Raw genomic sequence first — 22,371 nt, forward strand, 5'->3', positions numbered from 1 at the left:
CATAAACTGTCAAAGTGTCGTATTATAGGGATGTCGAAATTGAAAGAAAATATCGATATATTTATACACATTTACATTTATAAATTAATTTATAGTCCGTCAAAATCACTTTTTTGACGGACTATAAATTAATTTAGCTAGCAGTAGCTGCAGCAGTGGCAGAGTATCCCTTAGTAGTCTGTGAGTGGCAGCGCTATTTACATTCTCGCGCTGCCTATTTCATATTATATACACAGTCGTATAGATTGTAGACCGCCGCGCCGACAGAGAACACTATAATTCTGTCTTCGATTTCGTTACCATTATGCCTCGGCGGCACCTGCGTCTATCGTCACGAACACATACTACTTAGGGATAAAAAATACGTCACGAAGCTTCGTGCTATGAGACGATGCCATTGGAATTTGGACGGTCTGCGTGTATCGTCCAATGGTATCGTATTAAAGCACGAAGCTTCGTGAATCGTGACGAATGACGATAAACGCATATGCGGCCGCAGCATTATGATAAGCTTCAGCACCTTCTATTCCGATTTCTGAATAGGTTGATACCATGAACCATCATGATTATGATCAGCTATGCTTAATTACACATACTTCCAACCACTTATAAGCAGGATTTTTTTAAGTGTTGGTGTTGCTTATTGCTTTGATAACGCTTGCGCTATAACGCGATAACGATAGATCGCAGAAAAACGGGACGAAACACGATGCATTGGTGCATTTTTAGATAGTGATTCCAAAATGTTCCAAAACAACCTTTCTTCACCAGTCAACTTACATTTTATAAATAGGTAAGTACTAAGTACACATTTTTTATAACTTATTTCTTTTGTCTTAACTCTTGAATGGAAGTGCTAGTGTCTAGTTTCAGTCTGGACTTACCCCATAGGTAACAAATAAAACATAGCATCAGTAAGAATCTTTTTATTTCGTTAAGAGCAATCCCCTTCACAAAAGTTAAACATGTGAAGTGCTTGCATATTAAATCTAATAAGTCCATAATATTCTAAACCATAAATAACTAAGCTATATATATACAGCTATTCAGAATAGGGATATAAAAACGTGTTTTTTAAGCACGGGCATTCTGAAACGGCAACCATTCACAATAATTTTAGCACTAAATGGAATGACAATTTCAATATTCAGTGCACTCACTAATGTTTTGCCACTAAGCTATAAAATAAACTATTTATAAACTAAATAAATTACTAAAAAACCAAGTTGTGTAAAATACAGGTAAGTAAATAAAAAAAACTGCAAAAAAATTAAAAAAGTACAGTACTTGAATTGTTATAAATAAAACTTTTGCTGAAATTGTTTTTTTTTTTTAATATTTTTCAAGAATTAATTTAGATTGTTGACAACATAAAACTATAAATTAATTAAACAAGGTGGGAATATAAACCTGTATGTTTATTAATTAACATCAATCATCATCATTGTGCAAATAAACGCGAATGCAAAACAATGTAAATGCTAAAGAAACTTAAATAAAAGAAAGTGGCACTTTTTAAAAATAACTTTAATCCTTTTACTTAAATTTTTACAAATGTTTACATTTCTACTAAAGATTTTGAATATATCACTCAAGATCATAGAATCCTGTTCGAGTAACACTTATTCTATAGGAACCAATAAATAATAATCCCATAGCTTTACTCGTTATAACTGGGCGATTAAACCTAAAATAAATAGCTCCCAACTTTAATACTCGTTTCCTTTATACTAGAACATAATTATTATAAGACCAGGATAATCATATTTATAAATTGAATTTGGTCAAATTTCACAGAAAATTATGTATAGTGCGTCAAGAAAGTGAAGAAATTAAAAAGTGGCAACATCATAGTGTCATCCCTTTTTTTTATATTGATTTGAAAGGGATGACACTATGATGTTGCCACTTTTTAATTTCTTCACTTTCTTGACAGGCTATAAGTATAACATGTATTCATGGGCGTACCGAGGGGGGGGGGCAGCTGCCCCCCCCTGGATCACGTTGACGTCCCTACTAAGTATATTATATAGTACTTTCATCTATAAAAATAACGATTTTTTGCCATTTGTTTGCAATACAACTAAAAATTATAAATTTTTTATTCTTTATAAGCACCTAGCTTATAAAAAATCTGATCCCCCCCCCCCCTTAGCTCAGAATCGGCGTAATTTGCCCCCCCCCCTTAGCTCAGAATCGGCGTAATTTGCCCCCCCCCCTTAGCTCAGAATCGGCGTAATTTGCCCCCCCCCCCCCCCCCCCCCCCCGGCCCAGAACCTGGGTAATTTGCCTCCCCCTGGCTCAGAACCTGGGTACGCCCATGCATGTATTTTATTTTGGTTAGGTATTAAATGGCTAATGAATCCAATAAATTTTATTCACGCAGCCAAAATTATAAATTGCTACAATAAAAGAGAAAACCTGTTAAAATATTTTTTCATTTAACCTTTATATTGGTTAACCTGCTACTGTCTCAAATATTGAGGCAGGCCTTAAACATATTTGTTATTATAAAGTAAACAAAATAACCTTACAATAAAGGAAAAATAACCTAAAAATTCCTGGTCTTGTGATTTTTGTCGTTTACTGTGCTTAAGACGATAAAGAGTGGATTTTTATAATTATTGTGATGTTAAATATTAAGCGTATTCATAGTAGCAATACAATATTGGATAGGAGATACGAGAAGATTTAACATATTAAGGGTTACATCTTTACATGACAAATTATACCTATTAAAAGTATTGCTAAGAAACAACTGCAATATGCAGATGTTAGGGTTAATTTAGGCTAACCTGGTTAGTATATCTTAAAGATGCAGTGATATATATGCATTATGCACATGCAAATAATTATTTAGCCCAGGGTTTCCTAAACTGTGCGTACGCCCTGGGGCGTCGTGACATTGTCCCAGGTGCGTCGGATGTCGACACAACCAAAAAAGCAAGCGCATGATCCACATTAGCCAGCCTCGCTGGCTTTAATATCTTTCAGATCTTTTTAAAATTTTTAATTTTTATGCTTACGTTTTGATTTGGTCAGTATTTCCTCATAAAAATAAAAATGTCCAAATAGTGTTTTTATGATAACCTATGTTGGCTGGTTCTAAAATTGGAAAGTATTTTTGGTCACTTGGTTTGGTTTAGGGCGTCACAGTACAAATAAGTTTGGGAAGCCCTGATATAGCCAACATCACAATTTAACAATTTCGTAAAAAAATTACACATCTGTCAAGATGTATGATAAGTTTCCTACAAACTTCGGCCCTGGACTTCTAACTGAACATCTCAAGACATACTCCAAGGTAATTTCTATTTACACTATACATTAAGTTGGTGACTAACACAATTTGTTATCAACACACCAACCATTCGAAATAGTGTTCAGATCTGTCTAAACGTAAACAAAAAATATAAGACTTTAATGGTACTTATTTAAACTTCACTTATTTGAAAAAATATGATGATAGTTTTTTGGTCATTATTCTACTTGTTTACGTTTAAAATAAATTTGATCTGAATAGAATATACAAGTGTATCATATTATATACAGGCATTTTAGGTAGATACTGTAGTACTCTGTTTTAATTCAGTTTAATGTAAATGCAAACAAAAAATTGAAAACAATACCAATGGACATTAAGTAATTTGTGGATGCTAAAACATTCACAAATGAAATGTGTGTCATAAATTTGTAGCATTATATTTCTACACTTAATTATTACATTAACATTAAAATGAGTCAAAACAGAGTATTCACATGACACAAGTACTTATTATAAAAACTCAAATAACTCGCACAACATTTTTTAAATCTATGAGATAATTTGAAATTAAAATTTCTCAGTCTTCTATTGGTATATAGAACAACACTTGAATTAGATTTGTTTTATACAATTTGTACAGTATAAGAAAAATTGACGAGTCTTAATCTTGATATTTACAATTCAGAAGTACTTTGCTTATGTTTGGTGCAATACAACAAACTACTTCTGAAATATATTCTGTCAATCATGCCATATACCTTAATAAACAATAATTTATGTACACAAAGAGAAGTTAATGTCTTTTGGAATATTTTAATAACTATGCACTAGCATCTTACAGTATTGCTAACTAAGGCAGTGTTCCATACCATCCATATTTGCTGACCACTTTTCAATTTTAGTCCTTCGATCACTTTACGTCACTGCTGTGATGTGTCACTGTGTCTAACTCACTGAAACCACTAATTCCTTCATAGTAATATCTCTAGTAGAGATATTTGTAGGTAATATAGTCTTCTATAAATAAGTTCTTTTATAGTCTGTAACTGGCAACTTTTTCATTAGAGAACCAATGGTACTCTAGTTTTATGTAGTAACAATTTTTCCTGCTTATTTTCAGTCATTTATTAATAATTATTGGTAACAATTTACCACTTTTGTATTCATCATATTGTTTAGTCTTTTGTCCTATCCAGCATATCGCCGCAGCCGCACCATCCTTACATTTTATGCCACATAAGTTTCGCCACTCCAAATAATGCCACTTAATTTTCCCGTTAGATGAATTCTAAATTTAAATATCCCACTAGACGGCGCTAGTTAGCAGCTCCAAAGAGTGCCACTTAAATTTCCCGCTAGATGGCGTTAGATGTAAACTGCCGCTTTAGATTTCGGTGCTCCGTTTACATTTGCCGCTAGATGGCGCTAGTTGTACGCTGCTACTTAGACATCAGCGCTTCATTTCTCGCTAGATGGCGCTACTTGTATGCCACATAGATGTCACTTTTCCCAGTACTCCGGCTAGTTGGCGCGCGCGCGTTTCCCGTGCGTCGGGGGCGGGGCGTGCGCGGGGCGCGTCGGCTCGTCAGCGGCTGGGCCAGATCGCAGCATGTACTTGAACTGCTAGATGGCGCTAGTTGTATGCTGCCACATAGATGTTACCCGCTACTCGGGCTAGTTGGCGCGCGCGCGTTTTCCGTGCGTCGGGGGCGGGGCGTGCGCGGGGCGCGGCGGGTGCGTCGGCTCGTCAGCGGCTGGGCCAGACCGCAACATGTACTTAAACTGTGGCATGTGCTGCAACACGTCGCGTATTTGCACTAGGGCCATGCCGTTCTCGCCCGCGGCGGCGGATTTACACTTGCCCGAGTTGCGCAGCACTTGCAGTTGGGTGCTGTAATAAGAAAAAAAAAATAACTTGATGCTGCAGCAATTTAAGATTAAAAGAGACAGAAATATGTAAGAAATTACATGCATAGAGCGTGTCTTCTATTGGCCATTTCAATCAAATACAATGCGACTATTATACACATACAGCTCTTTTTAAAGTCACAAAGACTTTTCTGGCCTGCATAAGCAAAATATACAAACACAAACATAATACAGCGTGTACTCACGAGTTGGGCCTGTACAGCGTGAGGCCGAGCGCGTCCAGCATGGCGCGGCACGTTGTGAGTGTGACGCGCGGGAAGAAGTGGCTGGCGAGATCGGGCAGCGTCATCAGCAACTCCGTGTTCTGGTACGGCTTGGCGTTGATGCACGGCACCATCGTGTTCTCCACTAGGGCCTTTTGGACCTGCGAAGAGTATGATAAGTTTAATATAGTTATTTTTTATCAAGAAGTTGGTTTCTGAATTCTGTGGATTTACTAAAATCTTGGAACAACGTGAATTCAACACAAATATACTATACCAGATGACGCCCGCAACTTCGTGCGCCAAAAGTCGTTAACCGCGCATGAACCGTACAATTTTCATAAAAATATTATATAAAAAGATATCCCATATCCTTTCCCGGGCCTTAAATAATTTCCATACCCAGCAAAATCGGTCCAGCGGTTTGGGCGTGACAGACAGACACACTTTCCCATTTATAATATTATTAGTATGTATATATTAGGCCAGTGTAATAACAAAATTAACGAATGTATCATTCACAACGGCTTCACACTTGCGGCCAAAATATAAGTAGAAAATAGAAATCATCTCTCACTCTATTCTGTAGAAACTAGTGATTGTCTACTTAAAAAAAACCATACCTTATACGGCGTATGGTTGCCAGTTATACTGATGTCTGCTATTGGTGTAAGCCTTTTGCGACTGTCCACGGAGTGAGAGGTTGAGTGGCCATTCATTGAACCACTGACTTGAGGAGACACACTGCAACGAAAAACCAACATTAATACAATACGCACAGAGATTAATTTACAATTTACAAAACTATATAAGGATGGGGTTAAAAAGGTGAAAATTTTAATACTAACAAAAAGCAACTCTATTTTATAGAGCACAAAGATTAATTTGCAAAAGTACTTGACTAGTTTAAAATCAGTTTAAAATTAATTCGAATTTTAAATACCAACAATAAATCAATCGTAAGACATTCCAAAGCCTAGAATTAATTACAAAATGAATTTAAATATTAAGTTGGTAAAAAAACATGCAACAATCTAGGACAAACTATTAATCACTATATTGAAATAAATGACATCAGTGCCCTGTGCAACTAATATTATGACTAATAAAAATTAAATCTCCTATAATACCATGAAAAATGTTTTTGCCTTTCAAGTTAAGTGGTGGATAGCCTATGCGACACTTATCAGGAAGTGGTCAAACAGGCCCTTGGACTATTATGTGTTGGAAACAAATAACAACGATCTGCTTGGACTGTAATAATATGTACTCAATTGAGTACAGATTATGACATATTACTGAAGAAAATTCTAAGAGCTCAAGAAAGAACACTACATCTACAAATCGTTAATTTGTAATAAAAATAGGAACTAAGTATGTGTGAATAAGTATCTAATATTTAGTAAAAACTTTACATTAGTAAAAAAATAAGGCCATTGCATCCGTTGTGGATGATTATCTTCTGAGCAAAGTAACTAATCAAACACTGTAGTGCCTGGGACATGAATTTAGATGTCTGTTATCTATATGGTTGTCAAAGCGCATACGGTATTCTCGCAACATAGTCGGCCTAGTCCAGGGGTTAATACGTCTGGGACCAACATTAACAGCTAGTTACAATATTATAGGAGATTTATTTCGTCAAGAAAACGAGTTTCCTGAAACACACAGCAGTGACAAGACAATGGCGAATGCACAGTGTACATGGTCAACAAATAGAACACCCTCTATGGTGTATAGGCTGCAGCGAATAAGCCGTCCAAATAAAAAGTAGCACAAAAACTATTTGAGTGGAAAAACATTTAAAATCAACAGCATGCTGATAAGTCAGTAAATGATATTATAATGCTGTGTTTCAGTTTCCCTGAACAATATGTCATTTTGAGGGTTCCGTACCCGGTAAAAATGGGACCCTATTACTGAGATTTCGATGTCTGTCCGTCTGTCCGACTGTCCATCTGTCCGTCTGTCTCCAGGATGTAACTCCAGAACCGCTATAGCTAGACTTCTGAATTTTTCACAGATTGTGTATTTCTGTTGCCGCTATATCAACAAATACTAAAAATGCAATAAAATTAATATTTAAAGGGAGCTCCCATACAACAAACACATTTTTTTTTTGTTTTTTCACTCGTAATCAATAATGGTAACAGCTAGGCACTTGAAATTTTCACAAAATCCTTTATTATATTTGTACTTTAATAATTAATAAAAAAAAATATTTAAGTAAATATTTAAGGGGGGCTCTGATACAAGAAACACAATATTTTGCCTACTTTCGCTCTATACCGGTACGGAACCGTTCATGCGCGAGTCCGACTCGCACTTGGCTGATTTTTTAAAAATGCTACAGGCTATTTTACATTGTCAGCATAGATTAACAATTAATTTATCAAGCCCCACAGAGTAATCGGTGACCGAGACACAATAAAAATTCTATTGTGTCTCGTTTTTCCACGATCAACGGGTTAAAGCGATAATGAAGTTCAGAATTACAGTGGGTATTTATGAACTTAAAAGTATGTTTGACTAGATCGCTATAGAGGTGTTTTATTTGGATTTAAAACAAAATTATATAGCAAAATTATATTTAACATATTTCGCGGAACAACAAAACTATACATGAACTATAGAGAACGAATATACGAAGCTATACAAGAACTATAGAGAACGAATATACGAAGCTATACAAGAACTATAGAGAACGAATACACACACTATAGAGGGTGTTCTAGAGGTGTTTCAAGTATATAGAGGGTGTTCGTAGAATATGCTCACTTCATGTTGGTGGTGTTTCCCGTACTCCGCACGAGGGGCGGCGGTTGCTGACTCATCGCCATTGTGATTGCACTGTTCGGAAACTGCAACCAATTTTATACAATGTAACCGACGAAAGCAAAAAAAAAGTTTCAGAGACGTTTGAGATTATTTTTTTATAATTTTTTTAAATTCCCTTACTAGATGGTTTTTGTAATTTCTTCCTTTGACCATTCTCACAATATACTAACACATTATACATCTCTGTCCATTGTCAATTTGATACTGTTTATATCACACTCACTGTATCTTATCCATGTTTTGGTCTACTATTATTCTAACTTTCATAAAACTAGATTCCACTTCATATTTCTCTTATCCATCTCAATCCATCCTCTCAGCAGGTCCATGTCATTTACCTGTACATTCCGCTGATGCTGCGAGCGGTGCGGCAACGCAGCGGCGGCGGCGGCAATCGCAGCGTTGTTGTATCGCGCCGCAGCCGCCTGCGCCTGCGCAGCCACTTGCGCCTGGAAATGACAAGGATATAGCGTCCCATTTGTTTGATCAGTCGATTAAATTAACAATTTTCAAAGATTTCATTTCCAAATTAATTTTTTAAAGTAATACACAACGTATCACGTATAAAGAAAAAAGGTAAAATATTTAATTTGATTCAAAAAACGGAACCAAACATCCTGTATTTGTATTTTATACCATGTAACGCGTAGCCCCAAAGAGTATGTCAATCTTCATTCACAAGTCACAACTCAACAGGTTTAATTAGACATTTAATTTACATAATAACCATGAATGGTTATTTTTAACGTGCATACGTAATTAAACGACAGAACATAGTTATCATTTGATGCTTAGATGCTCTTCAGTTATTTGTTATAAGTTATGGCATTCATCCGCTTGCTCATCTCCATAAAAATGTCTGATGTTGCCTTTAAGTTAGGATCATCGTGGAGCTCCATGACTACTCTCACTGCTTATGCCTCTCCACATTATTATTATTATAGGCGAATAAGACCTCGAGCATAAAATATAATATAATCTACTGAAATTGCCCATACAGACGTACGCAGCTGCGGAATCGTGGCAATCATGGCCAACAATAATGGTGCCTCCAGAGTGTCTTTAGACTCTAAAGGTTCATTGTTGTTGGGTTAGTTAGTTGAGAGTCTAAAGTACCTGCGCTAGCCTAAGCACCTGCTGCGTCTGCGCCTGGGTGAGCGTCCCAGGCGGTATGTTCCAGCCGTTAGTGAGCGCCTGGACGGTCGCCGCAGACAGCCCCTGGTGCGGCATCATGGCGGCCGAGGCGGGGGAGTGACGCTGGGCGGGACGGCGGCCGCGCGACATGGTGCCCACGTTGTTGACGCCCGGGGGCGGCGCCGGTGGTGCCCGCGTCCATTGACCGCCGCCGGAGACGGACCCTGGAAGAGCGGATTATGATTAGGTGTACTACATTATGGTCCAGTAGCAGAGACATGTTTATCAAGGAGCAACTTTATTATGCAGCTTTGTGCCTTCACTCTTGAGTCTTGACACATGGATAAGACTTAAAGGTGCCTCTTCACAATGGACCATGCTGGCCCACTACGAGCAATCGCCACTGTGTAGAATCGGGAATGGCGTACAAGAATTATAAGGTCTATGTAAAAAGCATTAGAATCGGGTAGCTTTATATATAATATATATTTTTTACATAAAGCTATCTTGTATACATCACAAACAATCAATAAACTCCAAGGATATCGTCTATGGCTAGACCACGGTGTCATAAACAAGAGAGCAATAGGAAACGTTGGCAGCACTGAAATAGGTGTCAAGGATTTGTTCAAGGCGGCAACCTTCCACTGCCAACTTGTTCCAGATAGCTCTTAGCAAGTTGTTAAGAGTATCTAAACAAAATCCGCCTTAACAATAAACGAAAAATACGACAGGGGTTTATGAAAATAAACTTCATGGTTTATACTACAATTTTGACGATGAACTTTTCAAAAACTCATTTTTTTAAGTTAAAACGTCGAAATATTGAAATTGCATTTTTTTAAATTGCTTTTATAACGTAGAAGACCACAACACCAACATTAGTGTAAACCTAAAAAAAAAACTTGGTATTATAGAATACTAGTAAGAGATCAGGTACTTCCCGCATCTTTGCTGCGGTAAAACTAAGAAATCCCATATGAATAAAATTGAAATTTCCTTCCTCTACCTGTGAATAGCTAAACGACTGTATTTTAAAATTACCATATTTATAATAAACTAGATGACGTCCACAACTCCGGCCAAGTGCGACTCGTGCTGCGTGCACGAACGACTAATACAAATTGCAAAACGACAAAAAATCACGTTGTATTCTGTAGGCCTACTACGAAACCGTTTTGAGACTCAAACAATCGGGCGAGAATGCCGCGTCCTGCTCTAACGTAATTTCACGTTTGTTAGAGTAGGACGCAACATTCTAGGTAGGGGGCTGCTTTCAACAGAGGCAAAATTACTTGAGAATGAAATACAAGCTTCCATTTGTACCCTTTGGTTATGTGGTAACAGGTAGGTATAAGGTAACCCAAAAAAAATCTGTTTCCTGTTGGTATGTTTCACCACTTCCTGATAAAATACCGGATAGGCTATCCACAACTTATTTAACAGATTCTCCATCCATACTCTGGGCCTGTTTCACCACTTCCTGATAAGTGCCGAATAGGCTATTTACCGCTTAAATTGACAGATGAAGACGTATGGAGAATCTGCCAAAAAAGCTGTGAATAGCCTATTCGATACTTTATCAGAAAGTGGTGAAACAGGCCCAGAGCAGGGATTCTGTTAAGTGGTGGATAGCCTATCCCGTATCCGGCACTTATCAGGAAGTGGTAAAACAGCCCACCTAGCGTTTAATCTTCAAAAATTCAATGCTTTGAGAAGTTTCATTTCATCTACTTAACTTTAAACGATTACTATATATTTTTTTTGTTTAGTCAGAACTATAATACACCTACAGAAAAACTTGATAACCCACGCATGACGCAATTAGTATTTTTCAAGTATTATCTAAGTACATAAATTATTATTATTAACGTTAATTTACTATTATCGGTCGCGAAAAAATCCATGTACAGATTAAGTTTATTTTGGCAAATATTTAAATTGTATTATTATTTAAAATAATTGTAATTCGGCACAATAAAAAACACAGCAAAAAGACAGATATTATACTTATACAAAATTCAGATAATACCTACTTAGGATGGATAAATATTAAATAAGTTAAATAACGTTGAAGATAAGATAAGCAGATAGTAATAATCTTATTCTAATTAATTAAAACGAAATTTATTGTTCGAATAACGAAAGTTTTTTTTCAGTCAAGGCAATTATTTTTATTCCAAACATAAACTTTTGCCATATAAAAACTTTTTTCTTTTATGGGTCTATAAAACGTGCAGCAATAAAAATAATATTGACTAATCTTGCTTCTTCATTTTAACGTACTTTTAGCAGCTGAAATTTTTACTGGCATAAATGATGAAATAAAAAATCTAAAAAAGGACATTATAAAACTATTAAAAATCACATAGAAAATTTTGATTTGTTTGATACAAAAATATGTACTTTCGACAGTTTCGACGAAGGACGACGTGACCCTTATTTTCTAGAATTATTTTTTCGGATTTTTTTGATAGTTTCGGATGGGGATCGATATTTTGGGACATCTCAAAATATTGATCACCAACTAAACTATTACAAGTTTAGGTAGAAAAATAATTTATGTCAAGGGCGAACGGCGGTTTTTAAGTTACACGCTATAAGTACAAGAAAAAATCAAAAATAATATCGCAATAATTATGTTAATAAATTAGTTATGACACCATTGAAGATTAATCAATAGTAACAAGCTATTTAAAAAAAATAGAATTAATTAACTGACCCTAAGTATAAATTACATTTTGCTATTTGTAGGTCATTTTAAAACGATTCGGTTCAATACCGTTAGGAGTAGAAATTATTTCAAGGATTGAGGGGTTAAGTGCTTATTCAATTGTTATTAAACAAAATTAATGTTACTTGATTAGTTTTTTGTTAATTAATTTTTATGCAAGTTAATGACTCGGATAAAGGCCAACTTTGACACTCTTTAAAAAAAACTACAAAGAATATCGATCTCGGAGTTTTACTCTAATGTTTTTATAGCTATCAAGTATCAACTATAGTATATTGAAAGAAAAACGCGGTGAGACAAAACTGAGGTTTGTATCACACTGCGCGCTGCCGCAAAATGATTCCCCATTCCGCGCGGGGTGAAAAGGGTTTTCTCCTCGAAAAAGGGGGGAATTTAGTCAGTAAGCTCTCGGCGTACTCAACGGGAGGGGAGCGACATACCCCTGTTGCCCTCCCCGGGGCGACGGAGAATGTCAATATTCCCCCCCTCGTCAAAAAAGGTGTGAAAATTCTTTAGGCGCGTTGAGAGAGAATAAAGACAGATACGAAGGTATGCTTCTGCGACACGTGTACCAGTAAGCCAATTTTATTCTCACCTGTTTTGGTCGGAGATTCCCTAATCTCCGTGTCAAGCCATGCAGTCATTTCTTTAGAGCCATCTCTTTTAATATAGTTTTCCGAAGGTATAATTTACTTCATCATCTGAGACATCCATATTCAATATTTTCGTAGACACCATAATATTATTAATCTTTATAATGTTGCAATGTATTAATTGTTGTGTCTTGTTTTAGCCTCTAGTGTCACTTGGTATTTTTGTATAATTTTGGAAAATGTTGCTTTTATATAATATAATACATATTATATTACAAAAAATATATTAATTTATATAGAATATTAAGTGTCTCTTGCCAGACATAAAATAAGCATCTATCATAAATCATAATATTATAATCATTTAATATTCCCTTCCAAATTAACAGTTTCAGTAAACTACAATATCAAAAAAATTGATGCATCATGGCATTTAATGGAGATCTTGCGGGTATAAAGTAACTCTGGTTTCTAGCAAAATATGTTGTCAATTGTCATTAGAATTACCACCACATTTGTAATACATCGTTTCGTCACATCAAAATACTTATCAATAATTTCATTTTTCCATCACAGCTTTCTTGCGAGTTCTGTAATCACTGCGTTGTGCAGTAGCAGTTGGTAGGACAACATCTTGGTCAGTTTTCTTGAGTTCCCTTTTTTGTGCTCCATTATCACGACTATATTGTGCTATTGGTGGTCGCTGTACTTGGACTGCCTGATTGCTCGACTTAATTGATTCCTGTTCAATAATACGGTTAAGAATCTTTCTTCTTTCTCTGAATTCCCGACTCCTGTCTGCAGCTGTTTTAGTTGTCCTTTTTACGGTTTTCTGTTGTGCAGTGCTCTCTCGTATCCTTATTTCTTCATTGCCATTTTTCGGCTTCAAACCTGGAAATAAAGAAGAGCGTGTGGACAAAGTACACGTGTCAGATCATGGTGTCACCGTGACACCATCTTGAATTTTCACTCTCAACGTGCTTATAGAAGTTTTAGTTGCTATACGTTTTTTTTTCAATTTTGAATATCCAGCACACCATCTGCGCATCGGAATTCGGAGGGTACTACAAAAACGCGTGAAAAAGTTAAATATAAATAATGTTTAGGTTTCCGACTCTCTTTTATATTCCAAAACTGTTACAATTCAAGTTTCAACCTAAAAAGTTAAGGAAATATTTCATCTAATGCTGCCAAGACACTTATCATAAGACTACCCAACTATGAACTGGAACTACCCAAAAATAGTATTTTTGTTAAAGATAATGAGCGCCAATGTGCAAATTACTAAGATTTTCATAAAATACGGCAACGTCATCTTTCTGTAGCCCAGATAATGGTAAACTTATCAATGAACGGTGACGATATTGTTAGCGGTTTATAAAATCCGGCTTGATACCTGCAAAAACACTATTCTCTAAAATACTAGTCTCATATCTATGAGACATAAAATCCAAAAACCCGACTGCTTTGATGTACTCAGTATCTCTAACGAGTCACGACTTTAAATACCTCTTAACTCATATGCGACAAGCCGTACAGGCCTCATTCGAAAAACATAACCCTTCTTCTGGAGCACTAATAGTATCTACCTAAACGCCTAGGCGGGTAAAGGCCATTCAGTTTTGCTCACATAGATACTCCGAAATAATATAACTGAATATACGAACGGACTAAAGCCTGGTGCAGACGCTAGGTTTCCTGATCCAGGAATTCAGGGGCCGTACCACGAAACCTTTTTGAGACTCAAACAATCGAACGAGAATGCCGCGTCCTACTCTTACAAACGTAAAATGACATTGTTAGAGCAGCGGGGCTAAAATGGTCGCTTTAGAGAATCATATATTGAATCATAATATGATTCATTTTTAAACTCCACTTTGCGTGCAATTCATATAGTGATTCGCTTCGATTAATGATTGGTCGCCGCGCACGAGCGCCGCGCGAGAGACCAATCATTGATGTAAGCGAATCACTATATGAATTGCACGCAAAGTGGAGTTTAAAAGTGATTCGCTTCGATTAATGATTGGTCTCCGCGCGCGAGCGCCGCTCGCGGGACAAATCATTAATCTAAGTGAATCACTATATGAATTGCACGCAAAGTGGAACTTAAAAATGAATCATATTATGATTAATTGTATGATTCTCCAAAGCGACCATTTTAGCCCCGCAGGACGCGGCATTCCCGTTCGATTGTTTGAGTCTCAAAACGGTTTCGTAGTATGCCTCCTGATCCGGAAATGCATGCTGTCGAGGTTTCCAAATCTGCAATCGTGAATAGGAAACCGAGCAATATGCGCCTAGCCTAACCTAGATAGAGAAAAGCGGCTATAAACACTAAACAGTGTAGTCAAAGCTCTATTGGCAGTAAACACTAATACTGGAATTGGAAAAATATATTTGTCAGCAGGTGCTCGGCGCAATAAGGCCACATATAAATGTAACTAATTATTTGAGATTGCATAATACTACCTTGACATCATACTGTTCTAGAGGACATTTAAAGTTCGCCTTGGCACTTTTTTCGTCTTAACCATTCGCTATGCAGTTTTTCCTTAGATAAAAACACGAATATACGAACCGGACGGACAGAGAAAAACTCGAAGGGTACAAAATATTACAGATCCCTATAAAAAGAAACCAGTTTGTGGATCTAGGACAACCCCAGATTTATGCACGAAATTACCGCGAAAAATAAAAGATATTCTGAACTAACCGGTTTCGCCAAAAACCTTCGAAATATTTGCTGAAATCAAAACCCTTCGGGCGACAGGCCGTTATTGTCGCGTGTTGTCGCTATGTGGCACAAGTCACAACTCACAACCTTTTAAGTTCAACTTTAATCGAGTTGATCTTTCAAACACCCTGGGGCCCAGGCTATGTTCGTGGATTGACTTGTTGCAATGCATAAACTAACATCCCAATTAGGATTTTTGACATTCTAGTTGCCACCAGGTGCCGCTATGTAGGCTTAGGGTCTATCGTGTTACATAGGCATATTATCGTGACCCATGACAGCTATGTCGTGACTCGTGACATATGACCCTAAGGCTACATATCGGCACCTGGTGGCCACACGGCCGCACACAGCACCAATCGACCTATGCGTAGAACAGAGTTCTATGTGATCATAGGACAAAAATGATTTTATTGTATAACTGAAATAGGAAATCAAAGCTCTACAGTCTCTCATTTTCAGAATTTTTAAATCTTACTTATTTTCCGAGATACAGAATCGTAAAACGTCCTATTTGAAGTAAGCTCCGTCTTAAAATGCACCAAGCGCACATTGGACGAGGAGAGGGGAGCGCGCGTGGCGCACCATCGTCACTTCGAGCGTTGTTGTGCGGAGACAACGTTGTTGTTGCGTCTAATCTATATTGATATCAGACGTTGTTTTATGGAGGGTTAGAAAAATACGTTTCTAAGTGTAAAAAGTGAGATTTGTTTAATATTTGTATGTTAGGTAAAAATTCGTCGTGTTATCATCAAAAATAATGTCGTAAAAAGTTGACGTTGTAAGTGATGATAGGATGATGTTGGACAAATACTTTAGAGCTTTTATGGGTTACATCTAATTATAGGATTATTATGATATGCAAATAGTTAATCGCAATGGACACTATTGACTATACATCATCAGGATAAATAAATATCTGGCTTCATTTCTTAATTGATTAATAACTGATGATAAAAAAATAATTTTACTTAGTTTTCATTTTCATTAAGTACACTGTAATTTTCTTTCTACTCTTAGACTTTAGTCAAAAATATCAAGGAAATAAGTTCATCTATTACGAAAAAAGGTAACGCAACATTGTTAGTTTGTTAATTGTTACACAAGAACTTGTGCAAGATTTGATATTTTGACATCTAATAAAAGAAATTACAAAAAAAGAATGTGATATAAAAAGCCGATTGCCCAACCACACAATACGAAATTCAAATGTTCGCGTCAAGTAAAACAGATCCCACCAAAACATAAAATGTAAAAGTAGCCAAGCCACTATAATAATTATAAAATAAATAAATCTATTGATACAGTTACTGTATATTGATTTAAATTACAAAGTAAGTTGAAGGCTTGGCTTGAATGTGATCTGAAAACTTTTTACGACAGAAGTATTGAATAGCTAAGCAATATTTAGCTTGGCTACTTTTACATTTTGTGTTTTGGTGGGATTTCATTTCTTTTTTGAATACTTAGGTCCCCGATTTGCCTAGGAATCAACTTCTCTGATAGTACATAACACACATTTGACAACTTGACGCTCCGCTTCGCAGTCGCCTGGTCGCGTAGGTTTGGCCTAAGCTTAAAGCTTCACCGACACTAGCAACAAAATTGTAATTGCGGTGTCGTGTAATAAAATCTATTTTACGCAGAACCGTAAGCCATATCACGGCCCAAGTACCGTTACCACGTTTCACAACTTTGCGGAAGACACGCTCAAAAGTAAGTCTTGATACGTTTTCGACAGTTAATGACCTAGTACTTGAAAGTTGTTGGTTGCCACTTCGAAAGCAGAAAAACCCTGGATGGTGAAGCCCAAACCAGACAATATGAATATTTTATCTCTAGTTAAAAAGGTGCGATTCGGCCACTAAGAATTTGATGTCCAGCCCAGAGTGCCCTTCAAACTAGGACAAATCTGGAGAAACCTGGACGAACAAAGCTTCGGTTGAATTGGATATGAGGGTAAAAGATATTGTCTAAGATAATATACAGGGTGTCACAAAAGTAAGTGTATATTATACAAAGCATACCTTAAAGACTCCTTGGTCCAGTTAATAATTGTGATTTGAATTTTTTTTCATTCTTCATATTAAATAATAATGAAAAAGATGGCATATTATTTTGACAAACAGTTTAAATAACTGGCACTGGCCAGAGTCTGTCAGAAGGGGCCAATTCAACAAAATTAAATCTATACACAAATAAATAAAATTGGAGTGTCTGTTTGTAATATTGAAAGAACTGTTTTTTACTACATGCATATAAATCTTGTATACGCTACATACACCAAAACAACATTTTTTACAATTTTTGTCTGTATGTCTGTCTGTCTGTTTGTTTGTTCCGGCTAATCCCTGAAACGGCTGGAGCTATTTTGCCGGGACTTTTTTTGGTAGATAGCTGATGTAGTAAGGTGTAACTTAGGCTACTTTTTAACCGACTTCCAAAAAGGAGGAGGTTATATTTTACTTTTTTCATATTTGTTAGCGGACTATCCATCTTTGTTATTATACTATGTTGATTGTTGACGCGGACGAAGTCGCGGGCAACAGCTAGTGTAAACATAAATCTATTGTTGCTTATTGAAGTGGCAAAGAGATGTAGAACTATACAGTTATTTAGCGGGTAGACTATTCTATTGGAAAACAAAACATAAATCCTTTTACAAAAAAAAAATACATTATAAATATAACTTTTCTCAAAAATTAACGCCTGTTGAAATACAACCCGAAATGTGAGAATAGTAATGTTGGCCCAATACGACTTGGTTAGGTTTGATGGCCGCCTTAGCCATCGTGGTTATTTTTTGTGAACCACCCAGAAATAGGAGCGATTTATAATTATTGAACCAAAAAAGGTTGGGGAAGGTTTGTAAACATAGGCGTACCCAGGTAGGGACAGGGGGGGGGGGGGGGGGCTGCTGCAGCTGCCCCCCCCCTGGATGATAAAATAAACGTCAATTTTCCTGGCAAGTGGGAATTAAAAACGTGTTACCTACTCTGCGCAAAATGAAGTGTTGGAAACAAAATATATTTTCAGTCAGATTAAAGTCAATTTTCATGATTTTTTGTTTTACTATACCAGACTGACCATCTTCTCGAAACAGGTATGCTGCCCCCCCTAGCTAAAATCCTGGGTGCGCCCATGTTTGTAAACCTTTACCAAGATAAGGGGTTGAAGTGTTTTTCCTTACTAACGAGGGTCACATTTCGGACTGCCTTTCGACCGGGGTTGATTTTTGAGAAAAGTTTATCTGAGCTTTGTTGCTCCCCTTGGCGCCCCCTATCGATTGGTATATTAAAAAGGGGTGTTCATAGGGGGTTGCATTTTTACATCAAAATTTTTTCCTCAAGTCTTTTTCCCATAGTGCACGGGACACTCCAGGCCAACAGTTTTTTTAATACAAGGATAAATACAATATGAAATTTTTTAATCTCTGGCTCCTTGCTGTATTATTTATTAGAAAATTATGAATTAAACAATTTGCATTTATTTAAATAAAATAGAATAATTGATTGCTTCAATGTATCCTGTGGTACTCTCATAATTTAGACAACAGTTGTGTTAGTGTAAGACTCTGGAGTGTGCCAAATGTTATACAAACATACATGTTTTTCTAACACATTACCAACCTTCGAATGAAGTCTGTAAAAGAAATATGAATAACTAAGTTAACTTACCCTTGGCTGATATCAGCAACTGGGAGTCCACAACTTTGTTCGGCCAGTACTCTTCGAACTCCGTTCCTGGCGGAAAGTAGCTCTTGATGTCCGTTAAACTGATCACAGAACACGTCTCACTAGCGAACAGTTCATTCCGAATACCCTGCACCTTGCAACAGAACTTGAGGTACGACAAGTCCCAACCCTTCAACTGGTCCGCTTTCAACTTTAGATTGTCCGTCTCACCCTCAAAATAGAATAGAGGCACAAATTTCTGGTTATCTCGGACCGTGTAAGGAACAACTGACTCCTTATTGATCCGGATAAACCCACACTTGTCCTTATTGTTCGTCGTACCCCGTAACAACTTATTGTAGCACACATCTAGGAAATTGTAAAACTCATAAGCGTCCGATAGTCGCACCACTAGGTCCTTCTGCGTGAACTGTTCCCGGCCGAACTGGCCGTCGCAGTGCCTGTTGTTGATGTCATTCAGCAAGCGGGCCTCGATCTCCGTGATATAGTAGCTCCTGATGCAGGTGCACGAGTAGATGTCCGCGTGAAGGTAGTTCAGGTACTTGTTGAGGAGCTTGATCTCCACCATCCGGACGGCCACGTACCTCTCGCCGGACCGGTAGATGTACGGGATGTGGCACTTGCCCAGCATGTCCCAGCCGAAGTGGCCCTTCCAGCTCGCCTCGTCGGGGGCCGGCGTCTTCTTCTCCTCGGCCGCCGGCCGCTGCTCCGTGGTCTGCGCCCCCGGCTTCCTGGTCAGGAAGCTGAGGATGCCCATCTGGCCGCCCGGGCCCGCGGGCGGCGCGCCCAGCGGGTTGCCGGGCTGGGGCCGGGCCGCCGCGACCGACGCCGCCAGCGCCTTCGCCTTGTTGGCCTCGACCATCTTAGCGGCCAGCTCCCGGATTTCGGCCTCGTCGGGCCGCTCCGTCTTCACCTTGACCATTGTGGTGTCCGTCATCTTGGCTTCACTTCCGTTCGGGAACTCGAGGCACTAATCCGACGCTCGCACGGGCATCATCTCGACCCTCCACGCACTCCTACATGATGAACGCTCGCCGACGACTCGCACTCGCAACTTGTAAACATTGGAACGACAACGTTAATTAGCACTTCACTATTTGACAGTCCGGCAAAGCAAATTATTGCACTCCGCGTTTATAATATTTAAAAAGTCTTCGTCTGCGATTATACTTCACTCGACTTCAGTATACTATCACGCTGAAAAGTGTTTCTCCGGCTTCTTATTTATTTCGCACTTGAAACTCGCGCTTTTTTGTTTACTATCTCATATCGCGACGTACGTTCAGTAATTCAATAAAACTTTGGAAGAATAATCCAGTTTCATCGGTAGAAAAATATTTTTTCCACGCCAAAGCGGGCAAAGGGGAACATGAAACCCAAATTTTGTGTTCGCGAGGGAAATGCCCAATACCGTTGTATGTCTCGTGGGGAGTACGCATTTCATGTATATTTTTCACCTTTTGGTGACTCAGCGAACAAAATGGCCGCCGACAAGGCCTTGTTGGCCAATCAGAACATAGCTTGTTCCATAGTATACCTACGAAAATCTCGCTGATGACGTAAGCGTACTCCCTACGAGATAATTCTCAAGGACTTTTTGTACGGAATTTAGTTATTTCTATGTATTTTTAGGTTTATCGCCATTGAAATCAAGAAAAAAATCATACTGTATGTGATAATTTCATTTACTTTATAAAAATTCTAATCAATTCCATAGTTTTAATTTCTGAAATTCAAATTACAATAATAATAAGATTTATGAATGTACTCACAAAGTAGGTAGTCACTATGGATAGTCTCGTGACTTGGCATTCAAGCTTTTACAGCGACGTCATTCTTTTGAACACTCAAAAAGTAGACTCTATTTCGTTGGATATAAGGATGAACTACTTTTATGGTTTTAAGATTTTGATCCTTACCGTTAATTTTACGAGACTAGCCGACGCGCGCATTCCATGAACAATAATCTCCTGTGAGTGTGAGCGAGATAGGGTTATGTAAAAAGTTGATGTCAAATGTTCAGGACTTTAGGTATTTTACTATGAAGTGCTATAAACGTAAAGAGAACGTAGGTAGGTACATTAATGCAATTACAAACTTATGTAAGCACTTCTAACCTACTTTACAGTAAAATAGGTGCTGTCTCGGTACTGTGTAGCGGAATTTGAAGTTGGGTGAAGTCTATAATTCAATAAGTTCCTTTTGACTTGGAAAGTATTAATTGCAATAAATTGTACTCAGGTACCTACACATCAGCAATAAATTAGCATAAAAACTAAAAAATTACATCTTTTATTTACTTAAGTACTTACTTACTTATTATCTTCCTGAAATATTAGACCAAGATTAGACCGTGTACCGTGTTACAACTTACATGTGAGTACGTCTATGTAAATGTAGGTACGTTTTCGATTATTGTTTGATTAAAGTCCTTAACTTGTTGAATCATATTGTACCATACATTGTACTTTGGCTTTGCTAGTCATAGATCATTAATAATTTATGGTAAGTACATAGTACTTACCTACCTAAACTTACCTAGGCGCTAGCCATGGCCCATGGGTTGGTACTTGCTAGTTGTTACAGTACGAGAAAATTAAATTTATTCTTTATGTACCTACTTACTTACTTAAATACTAGTACGAGTAATACAGCGACCTATTACCTATTATTATGCTGATCACCACTGACATAGTATGTACTACGTACCTGATCACATTAAAAAAAACTGTACTTAAGTAAATACAACCTATGAATTCGTACTATCTTACTTTTTTATATTTTATTACTATCATTCCTGCTTTTTATTCAAAATTCTATTATCATTCTATAGAAAACCAGCCTAGTGGCTTAGCTACCGGCCACCGGGTTCAGCGCTACCGAGGCTCATTCAAAGCTGCAGTTCCGTTGTTTATAAGTACCTTTTTTTATGAAATAAAACGAGCAGACGAGTCCCGGGAATAAACTAAGAATAGTTTTTATCTTCGTTGTACGGTTCCTGCGCGAGATAAAGAGAAAAAAGATTTTTTAAATGAAATAAGGAGGCAAACGAGCAAACGGGTCATCTGATGGGAAGCAACTTCCGTCGCCCATGGACATTTGCAGCATCAGAAGAGCTGCAGATGTGCAGATGCAGAGTAATAGGGGAGGGTAGGGATGGGAAGGGAATGGGGGAGGGTAGGGATGGGATTAGGGTAGGGGATTGGGCCTCCGGTAAACTCACACACTCGGCGAAACACAGTG

At 37.6% G+C, this 22,371-nt stretch overlaps 1 protein-coding gene across 1 annotated transcript; it reads right to left on the reverse strand.

Moving 5' to 3' along the window:
* Positions 1–2,620: 2,620 nt before the first annotated feature.
* Positions 2,621–20,673, reverse strand: LOC121734189. The gene is made up of 7 exons (XM_042124657.1): positions 19,111–20,673; positions 9,352–9,593; positions 8,574–8,684; positions 8,176–8,258; positions 6,021–6,141; positions 5,380–5,558; positions 2,621–5,156 (listed from the first exon to the last, which is right to left on the reverse strand). Exons 1-7 carry the CDS (start codon positions 20,063–20,065, stop codon positions 4,940–4,942), a joined length of 1,908 nt encoding a protein of 635 aa, XP_041980591.1. The 5' UTR covers positions 20,066–20,673; the 3' UTR covers positions 2,621–4,939.
* Positions 20,674–22,371: the final 1,698 nt, after the last annotated feature.

Source organism: Aricia agestis, chromosome 15 (assembly GCF_905147365.1).
Source record: "Aricia agestis chromosome 15, ilAriAges1.1, whole genome shotgun sequence".
NCBI lineage: Eukaryota > Metazoa > Arthropoda > Insecta > Lepidoptera > Lycaenidae > Aricia > Aricia agestis.

What these genes read in the sequence shown, in the direction of transcription:
- LOC121734189 (XM_042124657.1), bottom strand. Translation starts at nt 20,065, where the DNA reads ATGACGGACACCACAATGGTCAAGGTGAAGACGGAGCGGCCCGACGAG. An exon ending in GGAAACACCACCAACATGAA is followed by an intron (nt 6,142 to 8,175) that starts GTGAGCATATTC and finishes TTTTCGTTGCAG; the next exon opens with TGTGTCTCCTCAAGTCAGTG. An exon ending in GCAACCATACGCCGTATAAG is followed by an intron (nt 5,559 to 6,020) that starts GTATGGTTTTTT and finishes TACTCTTCGCAG; the next exon opens with GTCCAAAAGGCCCTAGTGGA.